Here is a 12,600-nt window from a genome sequence, read left to right as displayed (position 1 = left end):
TTTGTAAGCATGTATAAACTGGATTCTCTGTTCAAGAGTGCATTATTGTGAAAAGAAGTAATTATTGTTTTTATATATAGACAAAATTATATGTATAGCTGCATATAATTTTATACCTTAAATGAAAGTATACATTTATTTTGTTACTAACCTAACCTCTATTTTATTTTTTCCTCCACATTCCATTATACCCTTTTGACCTCCCCCTACTTGAACCTCAGAGAACTCACTCCATTTATTGGTGTCCACTAGTTTTTATGAGCATTTCACTTTGTCACATTGTACACTATGTAAATTTCTGATACTATGGGTAATTCCCTCAAACTCCTGTGTTGCTTTAAGTGGCAACATTTTGCCTTTCAAAATGATTAGATTTCCAATGTGTGGCTAGGCCACAGCTTCTTGGCCTGATCCTCTTTAGTGAGCACTTAGGCTGTTCCCATATCTTCATTATGAAAATAATGCTTCAATAAACATTTTAGAGCATATGATTTTTGAGTTGATGGTTCCATATTCTTTGGATAGATTCCCAAGAGTGGGGTTTTTGGGTTATATAATATTTCTAAGTTTTTCCAGATAAATCCAGATATCTTTTCAAAATTACTGTACCAGTTCTACCAACACTATAATAGGTTTCCTCTCACCGTATCCTCTCTAGCATTTGTATTTGGGGGTCTTTTAATATGTGCCATTTTCATGGATATGAAACAATACCTCATTGTGGTTTTGACCTAAATTTCTTCATTTATCTGTTGGCCTTATAGATACCTTCATTGGTGGATTATGTGTTCAGATCTACTGCCTATTTGTCAATTTGGTTTTGGGGGGGTTTTTTATTGTTAAAATGTATACTTTTTTTATATGCTTAATTATGAACCCCTTGTTGGTTGTATGATTTATAACTATTCTCTTCCATTCAATGGGATGTCTTAACCTATTTAGATTTTCTTTTATTTTTTAATTTGAGGTAATCTAAGTTGTTTACAATTGCTCTTATTTTCCTTGCCAGGGGTTGAGTCTCCAAAACATCTTAGTCATTTATGTCATGAAATATATCAACAGTATTTTCTTCTATACATTTTATCTAAATCTTTAATCCAGTCAAATAGTAATTCCTTTGTTTTTCCCTTTTTTCTCAAGATTGTGTATGGTATTCAAGGTCTTTATGTGTTATATAAATTTCAATATTTTAATATGTTTTCTCTACTAATTTTCTTTAAAGAATACTGTTAGTGTTTTCGAAGGGGAATTAGATCTGTATCACTAGTGGAAGAATAGTGATTTTGAGTATATTGATCCCTCCAATCCATGAGCATGGAATGTCTTTCCATCTTATTCCTGATCTTCTTTTTGTAACATCTTATAGTTTACATATATATATTCTTCACTTTTGTCCAATTAATTCCTAAGTATTTGATTCTTTTCAAGTGATTGTGAATGAAATGATTTTCTTAATTTTTCTCCTCATTTCTATATATAGACACACACACACACACATATAATCTGTTGCTAACAGATTTTGTATGCTGTTATTTGTGTGTTCCTTCTAATACCTCTTTGGTGGATTCTTTAGGGTTTTCTATATTTATAATCATAGCATCTTCAAATATACCTCACTTCTTTCCAACCTAGATGCCACTTATTTCCTGTTGTTGTATGATTGCACTCAATCTAAGTTTAAAAAAGTAATGCCAGCAATGAGCATCTTTATCTGATTCCTCATACAAAGAAAGTGGGTCATTTTCAGTTTTTCACCATTAAGTATTATATTAACTGTAAGTTTGTAGTATATGGCCTTTATTATGTTGAGATTCTTATTAGAATTTTGTGATTTTTTTTTCATTGTTAATATTCTTAAATTCCTGTTCCAGGCTATACGAAAACAAGAGTGGACTGCAATCATTCCAAATTCCCAGTTAATTGTCATTCCATATCCTCACAATGTTCCTCGGAGGTAGTATCTTTGTATGAACATAATTTGATAAAAAGTGTTAATCTAAATCATATCTACTGTTATAGCTTTTAAAAACTCTCTTCCTGTTGTGCTCCCATATGTGCTATCACTTCATTTACATCAACCTTAAATGACGAGACCTATCTATAAGAAGATCTCTGACATTTTTCGTGAAGAACACATTAAACCTTATTAGAAAAACAACACGTTGACTAATTAGAGTTTACATATATTCTACTGAATGAAACGAAACTGGTTTTCAGGTACATTGGTTATAAATTCCAAAATGTTAAGATACTAAACATTTTAAAGAACATTGGTCTTTTGATAAATGCTTTGAGAGTAGTTAACACACAAAATTTTGGAGTCTTAACAGATGTGGACTAGAAACTCAGCTCTACCATTGACTGACTGGGATTGGTGGTTGATTTCTGCAGTGTAATGAATGATATAATACCAATCTATACAGATGAAATATGCTTAATACAGGCCTGGGTAGTTAGCTTTCCATGAATTGTAGTTATTTTTATCCTTATTAGCAGAATGTTCCTTTAATTATATAGCATTTAACTCTAAATCTTTAATTTATCTTTGTTCATTTCCCTTTAAATCACCAGCATGAGTCTTTTTAAAAAATAGGTAATGAGAGACTGTGCCTTGGTGATGGGCATGGTGTGGTAACATGCACCTGAAGAAATGTAACCCTTTATTTTTGAATCATATACCATGTTCTAAGTCAATGTTACCTTAAATTTAAAAAAAAAAATTCATTGGGAAGAATATAATTTGTTCTTAAAGTTAATATGATATCAGTTGAAAAATTAATCAAAGAAAAATAGTATAATACACTTAGGAATATATAAGTAGTGAGGTCCTGCATGTTATATTTCTTCTCAAAATACAGGTAGGTTGTGTTGTTATTTATTAAATTTTTACATGGGATATATTTAATGGCTTTTGTAGAACCAGCTCATGCTACCTCATGAGCTGGATTATATGCATCTCTTTCCAACTCTTTTCTCTGAGGTCACATTAAAATCAGTCATGATGGGACTATTTACGCCATGAAAATTAGTAAATGCCATAAATTGGGTTTTTCCTCCACAGAGCCAGTTTTATCAATATGCTGCTGGATATATTTTATAGTGGATTTGTTGGCTTTAGAACCAAGCTACTTACTTAATAGAGAAAACAACTTTATAGCATCATCATGCTTTAAGTAAGATAAATAGAGACAGTTTTAGTCTGATTTCAGACGTTTAAATAAGTCTGTATCATATGTTCTGAGAGTGTTATGTGTAAAATAGAAAAACTACCAAGAAAATGTGCACCAATTATACTTGTATATCATGTTGCAAAATCATGACATAGAATAACCTAGTAAAATAGAGGTAAGCAAAAAACAATAAAGGCAAAATACATGCAGATAATGAGCAAAAGTTTTTATTTTATAAAGAAGGCACATATTGGAATGGTGTGCAAAAAAAAAACTGATAGGAAAGGCTCCTTCTGAACAAGAAGTTAAGAACTGCACTTCTAGGGCCCTCCCTGTTGGCACAGCTGGTTAAAGCTCAGCACTAAGAAGCTAAAGCCACTTCTGCATGAGTTCAATCCCCGCCTGCCCTGGAGGTGACCACATGATGCAGCAGACCTCTCCTGACCTGCCCGCTGCTCCCCTCAGCAGTGTACTTCGTCGATCTGCCTGTTCTGCTCCCTACTCTGTCTCTGGTGAAGCCTCTCGCCACCCCTGAGCCTCTGATCTGTACCCCAGTTCTGTATGCACAAATAAATAAACCTTTAAAAAAAAAAGAAAGAAAGAAAGAATTTTTGAGTACGAAGTAAATATTTTGAATAGCTAGCCCCAACTAATTAACCCTGTAGTTTGCTTGCTCTTGTGAATTTCTGCAGTTTGTTTTTTAGTTTTCTTCCATTATCTCAACATTTTTCATGTCTCACTCTTTCTGAACAAATGTTCTTTTCAAATTTATGTACATAATAAAAAACAATTGATTTTAGTCAAAGGTGTATTTTAAGGTTTATTGAGTAGAGGCTAACTTATGGATCAGTAAATTTTAATTATCCTAAAATAAGTCAATCACTACTTGCTGTTCATTAGATTTTACCTTTATTAAACTGTGAAGGGGAAATATAGTTATTATTTATTTTCAGGGAGAACAAAAAGTTCTTTGTATATAACCATGTACCGTATTGGGGATAGAGACCTCAGTTTTAGGCTTTTTAGGGTTCACAAGTATTGTATTAAGTGTTTAGAAAGAGAGCTAGTCCCATTTGTGCAGAAATAAATTTATTGCCATTAACATTGAAGGAACTACTAAAAGTGGTTTTATTAAAGGTCTTTATGTAAGAGTCAATGCAGTAATGCAAGCCCTCCAAACATAACACAGAAATGATAGATTTGCCATCTATCTGTGCCTATTTGAACATATGGTGATTTTAGTTGTCATAGCATAATTTTAATTCTTTGGTTTTGCCCTGCAGCTGGAGCGCCAAGCTGTACCTCACACCAAGCAACATTGTCCTGCTCACTGCCATAGCACTCATTGGCGTCTGTGTCTTCATCTTGGCAATCATTGGCATTTTACATTGGCAGGAAAAGGTTGGTTTGATTCAATGAAACATTTCTCTTTAAAAACATTATATTTTAAACATTTCTCACATGACTAAGATTTCTGGTTTTTCCATTTCTGTCCATAATGTCATCTAATTAATGACTTCTTTTATTCCATTAAGGTACGCCTGTCTGTTAAATAGTCATACAAATTATAGAAGACTATTTTGAAACTTAGATATCCTCCAAAAGCTATGAAATGGTTACCCCAAAAATTACCATGTTTACAGAAATTTTTTTATTAGAAGAAATTCCATAATGGTCTGGTTAATTAACCTTACTCATTATCTACTGACAGACCCATGCACACTTTTCTCCAAGAATGACAACTGTCACTCCACAGAGATGTTAAATGAGTTTTTCAAGGTTTTGGTGAGGAGTAAAAACTCATAAACCCTTTTTCAAGCTATCAAGTATTCTTTGCACTAAACTAATTTATATAGTAATTGAAAACAAAGGACTACAATGGTAGATTTTATACAGTGTTCCTGAGGGTGATCACATAAATTAATTAGAGCTCTCTTCTATTTCTGTGATGACTCCAGCAACATTCCCCCAAAATCGTTTTTTTATATCACAAAAGTGTTTTCTCTGTTTGTACCTACTTCTCTGAACTGTCATGTTTTAATCATTTTTAACTAAAATTACCTTCTGCTTTAGCTCAGTTTTTTTAACATGTGAAAAAGAACATATTGCTATGATAAATGTTTATAAGTGGTCTCTAAAAATTCACTCCTTCATATGTGAAAAACAATGATAGTTGTATATTCAGTTAATTTTAATTTTGTAACTTAAAGGTAAGATGAGGCAGCATATACATTTTGTCCAGAAATGTCAGACTATAATTTAAAATGCTACATAGCTCTAAACCTATGAAGGAAAGGAAATTAGTTTTATTAATTTCTCAGGCTGAGTGTAGGATAAACACTGTGGATTTAGAACAATGATGACACAGGAGCAAATATTGAAGTTTTCAGTACAAATTTGCATGTGCGTGTGTACTGGCCCTCCACCACCCCCTTTTCTCCTAGCTCTGTCTGCTTCTGTTTCCCTCCTAGTCAGTGTTGGCTGCAGACCCGCTTCTGCTCTACCAATTTTAATCTAAAATCATGACTCCAGCTACTACCTCAAATAGCCCAAACCTGGTTACTCTCTACAGGACCCCTCCTCGCTGTCCAACAGCCCCCAGCATCTCTTCCCACATCACTTAGACACGCCTCAAAACTAGAATTCTAAAGCGTTGTCTCTTCCTTATTAACCCTCAGATTTAACCGGTTGCCTCTTCACCTCCTTAAGAGTCTGCGGTGGCCCCACTGCTGGGCCTGCCAGATCCCACCTGGCCTCCCTGACTCCATTCCCCCCTCCCCACTGTACTTACACACTGCTGCCAGGTTATTGAGTGGACTTATAATCTTGTCACTCGCTGTCCAGAAAGCTCCGAAAACTCAGGTGAGGCCAACCACCTACCAGGTGTAAGCCCAGCTGCCCTTTATAGCACACACGTCTCCCCGCCACCTTGGACCTCCGGCGTCTTTCGAACCAGCTGTTCTCATGACTCCCTGCTCCCCGCGACCGTCCAGGTGAAGCTTCTCTTCTATCCAAGCTTAGAATAGCGCCCTTCCCCACCCTCTATAACTCCTGCTTTCTCAAGACTTTCCCTGTCCTCAACCCAAACTAAAAGTAATTGTTCAGAATAGTTTCACCTTTTACCCTGAAACACAGTTTTCACCATTGCCTTTTAAGTTCCTTGAGAACAACATAGAAAACTGAGGGTTTTTTAAGCCTTCAGAATTCCTGGCGTGGTGCCTTTGTGGGAGCAAAGGCCTCTTTAAGTATATGCTAAATCAGTAGGCTAACCCAAAATTAATGTTCTATAACGTAATTAGCCTGGATTCATTTATTAACATCAGTATTAAGAGCCAAGGAAATGATTCTAGATTTACAGATTCTGAAATGTTTACTTCTACTTTGAAACAAATAATAAATAAGGAAGGAAGGAACATTTATTGTTTTCAACTAATGAATCATTAATTGTAAAATGGCCACTGTAAACTTGAAAATTACTTTATGAGACTATTACATAATAAAATCACATTTTTACCTGATTGTTGAGGGCTTTTGTTAATCATTTTATCTTTCAGAAATGAGGCTTTTCTTGACTTCTTGACATTTTTCTATCACTTTAAAGTAATCTAATTTTTTTTTTTTTTTTTAGAAAGCAGATGATAGAGAAAAACGGCAAGAAGCCCATCGGTTTCATTTTGATGCTATGTAACATGTCTTTAACATTACATAACGGAGCTTCTATTCACTTGATTAACTGAAGCACTAAATCTGGCTTGTAGATGAAAATAGGGGATTTTGGATATTATTTATAAATGATGCATCCTTCAGTAATTATTGGAAAGTATTCAAATAAATATGGCCTGAATGTATCACAAGATCTTTTTTTAAAGCACTTTGTATACAATAATTTGGGTTCTTTATTCAATTGTGCTGTACACTTTTGTTTCTTTGTGGAATGTGTTGCATGTACTCAGGTGTTTACATATTTATAATCTTATTAGAATAATGATGATGGGGAAAGACATGTAAATAAAAAATATTTAAATGAACAGGGTTTTCTGTGTTCCACTTGAATTAGTCTTGCTTCTTACTCAATGATGCAAATTATACTTTGTGAATGTATCACAGATACGGTTATTAACCACTCACCTTCATCATAGCAGGTCGGGGCCCCTCACTCACGGCACTGGATGTAATGACCAGGTACTCTGGCTTGGGAATCATATATCAGACAGACTGGCCTTAAACTTCTGGCTCCACCAATTAGAATTGTTGGGACGGGCTAGTTGCTTAACTTCTGTAAGCCTCAGTTTTCCTGTTTATCCAAGGGAGCTAATAAGTTCACTGAGTCACTGTAAGTATTAAATAGAATAGTGTAGGTAAGGGACTTGCATGGTGCCTGGCACAGAGTAAGTGGCCAGTACATGGTAGTTGTCATCATTGCTGTTTTTAGAAAACTTTTTACAGACTCTACAACTAATTATCAAAATATATAGACTTGGGACAACTTTATTAGGCCAAAGGAAATCATATTCTTTGGAAAACCTAAATTCTTGGTAGTTGACAATTTAGATAATGATTGCTTGCTTGTGACTTAAAAAAAAACCCTCCAAGAATTAACATGCCCTAAAATTTTTCATTTGAATACTGACACGTGATAATGAAGAGTTTGATTTGTTGAAAGGATTCTGCTGCAGATAGCATCTGGCAACGCAAATCTTTCATCACATTTCTATTCTCAAAATCTTGTAGGAGTCTATAATTTACATTCAGAGTTCAATGCAAATTTTTATGAACTTGACCTTGCCAAAAAGTTACTTTTAGACTTAAGTCTAAGATTGGAGGAAAAGAAGCTTTCACATCAGTGTTAATAATTTTCTAATATGCAAATGGATATGTGATGCCGTAAAGCATAAAACTTACCTGAAACTGTTTTGTTGTCTGTTATTTTCTTCGCAGTTCTCTAAGGATGGCATGTGTAATAGTGGTTACTTTGTGTATCTAAGCATGTTAATGTCTTAATAAATTTATTGAAACAAAGTGTTTTGGTGCATTTGTAACATTATTTTGGAGCTTTAGAGGGTATGAAGCTCACTCCTTGTCTGTGAGAGGAAGGGAAAATGACTACTTGGTTGCTGCTTTATTAGTTAGGGCAAGATGGGAATCTCCTGACTACAGAATTCACTAACAATTATTGACCCCAGCATTATCCCAGGCACTATGCCATGCTGTCTCTAAAGACAGTTAGGCTTAATATCCAGCAACTGACATGAGTTTTTAAAATCCCCTGAAGTCAGACTTTATGAGGGGTCATGTTATAGACAAATAAAATGTCACTGACAATTAAAAATAAAATCAGTGTCATTAGTACTGTTTCCATATCTTGATACTAACCTCCAAATGCAACACCAATGTAAAAGGACAAAGACTTTTATATTAATTTTGAGTTCAGACATGCATTCAGAATCTTAACTCTCCTATCTATGACTTCAAGTCACTCGCAAAACCCTTTCATGTCTTGATTTCATCTGCAAAATAAGAACAGAACATGATGCCCACCCTAAAGTGCTACTTTGAGTCTCAAACACTAAGATGTACAAAGAAGGTGCCTTAACGAATGCTTGTTCCTCCTCACAGCAGGGACACTTCCTGACTGCCTTCCACTGAGCCATACTTCTCATAATCCTCCTTCTTAGGAAACTGGGAGAAGTAATTAAGATAATAATCACTTACAAGACAAGTATTACAAATACCATAAATACAGTTGTTAAAATACCATTTGTTTAGAAAAGTAAGGTATAGTTCTCCATTTACAGTCCAAAAAGACTATATTTTGAGAAAATCAGTTCCAAAATAGTTTCTCCCTTCTAATAGGTCTTGGGATTCAAGATAACTTTCAAAATAATTTCTTTACACTTTCTACTGTTAGTAAGGAAGGTTGGGACCTCTGGTGGATATTAAGTTTCCTAAGAAGTGCCTCTACTCACACAGGTAGTGATTGATAAACTATCAAAATGGAAAAGATCCTCTTTTCACAGGTATTTCAAGCAGTGAAATCCTATAGTAAAATGTCTCAAGCTAGCGGAAAAATAAATCACTAGATTCCATATTAGTTCTTAGACTAATACAAGAGTGCCATGGATTTCATGTTAATTGCTATAATGCACTTATCTCCATGTCTTAAAAGTCATTTCCCTTTTGTTCTTTAGAAGGTTTCTAAAAAGAGCAGTCAGGAAATATTTATACAGCTAGGAATACTCAAAAAGAAAACACAAAAATTTGAATTGTATACAGCAGATCCTGAGGGCTACCTGCCAGATATGAGTGAAGTAAATGTACACCAGCTCCACTGACATCCTAGAGCCCAACTGTACATCACCTGAGCAGTTATTTTAAAAGATTAATGAAATGGGTCATAGCTTAGGAGGTGCTCTTGATCAGTGAACAGAAGAAAGGAGAAAAGCAAGATTAGGCAAAGGGAGAAACAGAGTTTGATTCTCAATGGACTGCATCATACAGCCCTACAGTGAGTTTTGAGATAGGTTGACCTTTTAAACATCTAACCTACCCCACACTGGGATCAGAAAGTCAGACCTTTATACCACCTCATTCATCAATTACTGGTTTTGGCTGCCCCAAAGAGGTCTATCAAGAAAAAGAAAACATACAAATATTCAATGTCAGAAATGAAAAAAGAAATAGAACTATTGCAGTTAGTGTGTGTGTGTGTGTGTGTGTGTGTGTGTGTGTATGTACACACATAAACAAAGTGAGCCGTTAAAAACAATTTTATACCAATTCCTAGGGAAAAAATGACTCAAGCAGGACACTTACACCTGCTAGATGCTGTCATGTGATATCCAAGAGCCTCTTTTAAGAACAAAGAATTTATCACACCCTTCGATAGTTCAGCTGATAGAGGACACATCTGAAGAATGAAGGCTTTATTATCAGGACATTTGGGAGTAACTTCAGCTGCAATAGTTCTTATTTCCTTTTTCATTTCTGATATTGACTATTTGTATCTGTTTTCTTGACAGACATTCTAGGGGCAGCAAAGTAGCCAGCAATTGATAAATGTGGGCATATAAAGGCCTACCCCAAGTTGAAACAGGGTAGGAGATAAAGAGGTCATCCTATCCCCAAACTCACTGAGGCAACCCGTTGAGAATGGACCTTGTTCTCTTCTCAGCTGAAGAGAACAGACTAGCCAAGTTTACTCTCCTTGACATCAGAATCCTAAATATGTAAAAACTAAGTAAATAAAGCCAAAATGAAACAATAAGGAGATAAACAGGCTCGTGATTTAGATTTAGGTAGAAAATGTCAATACACAGCTATAGTGACTGATAGAAGTAGGCAAAATTCAGAAAACAGATAATCTAAAAGCACAATCAATCAACCCAATCCTAATGGACATTTATAAGACACTTCAAACAACAGTAGCAAAATACAGTGTCCTTACATGTACTGGAAGATTCACCAAGATAAGCCATATTCTTGGTCATACAACAAATTTAAAAGAAAAAAAATCACATGCACATTCTCAAGCTAAAATGAAGTTAGAAAGGCATGTACAAAATACCAAGAGTAATAAGGAATTCAGTGCCCATGGAATTCAATAAGTTAGAAAAAGAAAGGATCAATTCTTTAAAAGACTACGAAAGTCATCCAAAGTCAACATCCATATCAATTTTTAAATGTTAAACTTTTATATTAAACAGCAAGCTTTATGCAAAGGAAAACTTAATGGAACAGATAGTTTCACTGGCAAATTTTATAAACACTTAAGGATGATATAATATCTATTTTACACAGTCTCTTGCAGAAAAGAAGGGAAATGAATAGTTCACAATTTTACATGATTAATATTTCCCTAATATCAAAACCAAAGATATTATCAGAAAATAAAACTATATGCCAATATCCTCATAATAGGTGCAAAAAAAAACCTCAACAAGTCTATTAGCAATTGAATCCAAAAATGCATAAAAAGATAATATAACCAATATAAAAGATTAGGTACAAGGCAAGGATGTTCTTCCCCACTCATACTTTTTAACAGTACTGGAAATCTTAGCTAGAATACTAAGTCAAGAAAATGATATAAAATATATATGGATTGGAAAGGAAGATATAAAGCTGCTCCTATGAGCAAATAATAGGATAATCTATTACACACACACAACCCTCCTAGAATTCCTAGAATTACCTGAATTTAGCAAGTTCAGCAGGACACAAGGTCAATACCAGAAAATATCTCAATATAAAAGCAATAATTAGCTGGAAATATTTATTTATATCAAATCTTAGTTGTAGTTTATAGAAATAAACAAGGTAATTTTAAAGTTTGTACTAAAGAGTAAAAGAACTAATGACAATGTAGGAGGAGTCAAAATAACTGATTTTAAGACTTACATAAAAGCTATAGTGGGCCCTCCCTGGTGGCGCAGCGAGTTAAACCTCTGCACTAAGACTCTAAAGCCACTTCCCCAAGAGTTCGCTCCTCGCCTGCCCTGGAGGTGACCACGTGGCGCGGCAGACCTCTCCTGACCCACCCGCTGCTCCCCTCAGCAGTGTAAGTCTGTTGATCTGCCTGTTCTGCACCCCGCTCTCACTCTGGTGAACCCTCTCACTGCCCCTGCACCTCTGGCCTGTACCCCAGTTCTGTGTGCATAAATAAACAAATCTTTAAAAAAAAAAAAAAGCTATAATCAATAGTGAAGTATCGGCAAAAAAAAATAGATCAGTGGGACAAAACAGAGTCCAAAAATAAACCCTCAGAGATTTGATCACTGACAGAAGTATAAAAATGAGTCCGTAGAAGACAGTCCTTTCAACAAGTAGTGTTAGAACAATTAGTCATCCAATGCAAAGGAAAAAAGGAAACTTTGATCCAAGTGTCAAATCTTATACAATAATTAACTCAAAATAGATCATAAACTTAAATGTAAAACAAAACTTTTAGAGGAAAATATAGAATATCCTTGTGAACTGGATGCTAGAGAAGGAGTTCTCAGAAATGACACCAAGATAGTCATAACAGAAAAAAATCAGAAATTTGTCTTCATCTAATTAAAAACATTTTTGACAAAGATGCTTTGACAAAGTCAAGGCAATAAATAGACAAGCTATATGTTCACAGAAAAATATTTGCAAATCACATCTCCAACAGCACCAGACTTGTAGCCAAGACATCTATGGAACTCTTAAACTCAACAAGACATCAAGAACCTAATTTACATCTGGATAAGAACCCTGGAACCTCACCAAGGAAGGTAAACAAATAACAAATAAGCACTAGAAGATATTCAACATCATTAGTCATTACAAAAATGCAAGTTAAAAATCATGAAGTGGGCCCTCCCTGGTGGCGCAGCGGGTTAAAGCACAGCACTGAGAATCTAAAGCCGCTTTCGCATGAGTTCGATCCCCGCCTGCCCCGGAGGTG

The 12,600-nt window shown here is 34.9% G+C and overlaps 1 protein-coding gene across 1 annotated transcript in view; it reads left to right on the top strand.

The window, feature by feature from the left end:
- The window catches only part of ITFG1 (integrin alpha FG-GAP repeat containing 1), a 216,559-nt gene extending 208,369 nt beyond the window's left edge, over window positions 1–8,190 (top strand). The window contains exons 16-18 of the mRNA XM_004690317.2: window positions 1,872–1,954; window positions 4,454–4,571; window positions 6,799–8,190. Of these exons, the coding sequence (XP_004690374.1) occupies window positions 1,872–1,954; window positions 4,454–4,571; window positions 6,799–6,858 (261 nt within the window). The 3' untranslated portion in view covers window positions 6,859–8,190. The remainder of the gene's footprint in view (window positions 1–1,871; window positions 1,955–4,453; window positions 4,572–6,798) is intronic.
- The last annotated feature ends 4,410 nt before the right edge of the window (window positions 8,191–12,600 follow it).

Source organism: Condylura cristata, unplaced genomic scaffold (genome assembly GCF_000260355.1).
Source record: "Condylura cristata isolate star-nosed mole 26May11 unplaced genomic scaffold, ConCri1.0 scaffold00028, whole genome shotgun sequence".
In the NCBI taxonomy this organism is placed as follows: Eukaryota; Metazoa; Chordata; class Mammalia; order Eulipotyphla; family Talpidae; genus Condylura; species Condylura cristata.
Note: the sequence above shows the minus strand (reverse complement) of the source record. Positions and strands in the feature narration are given on the sequence as shown.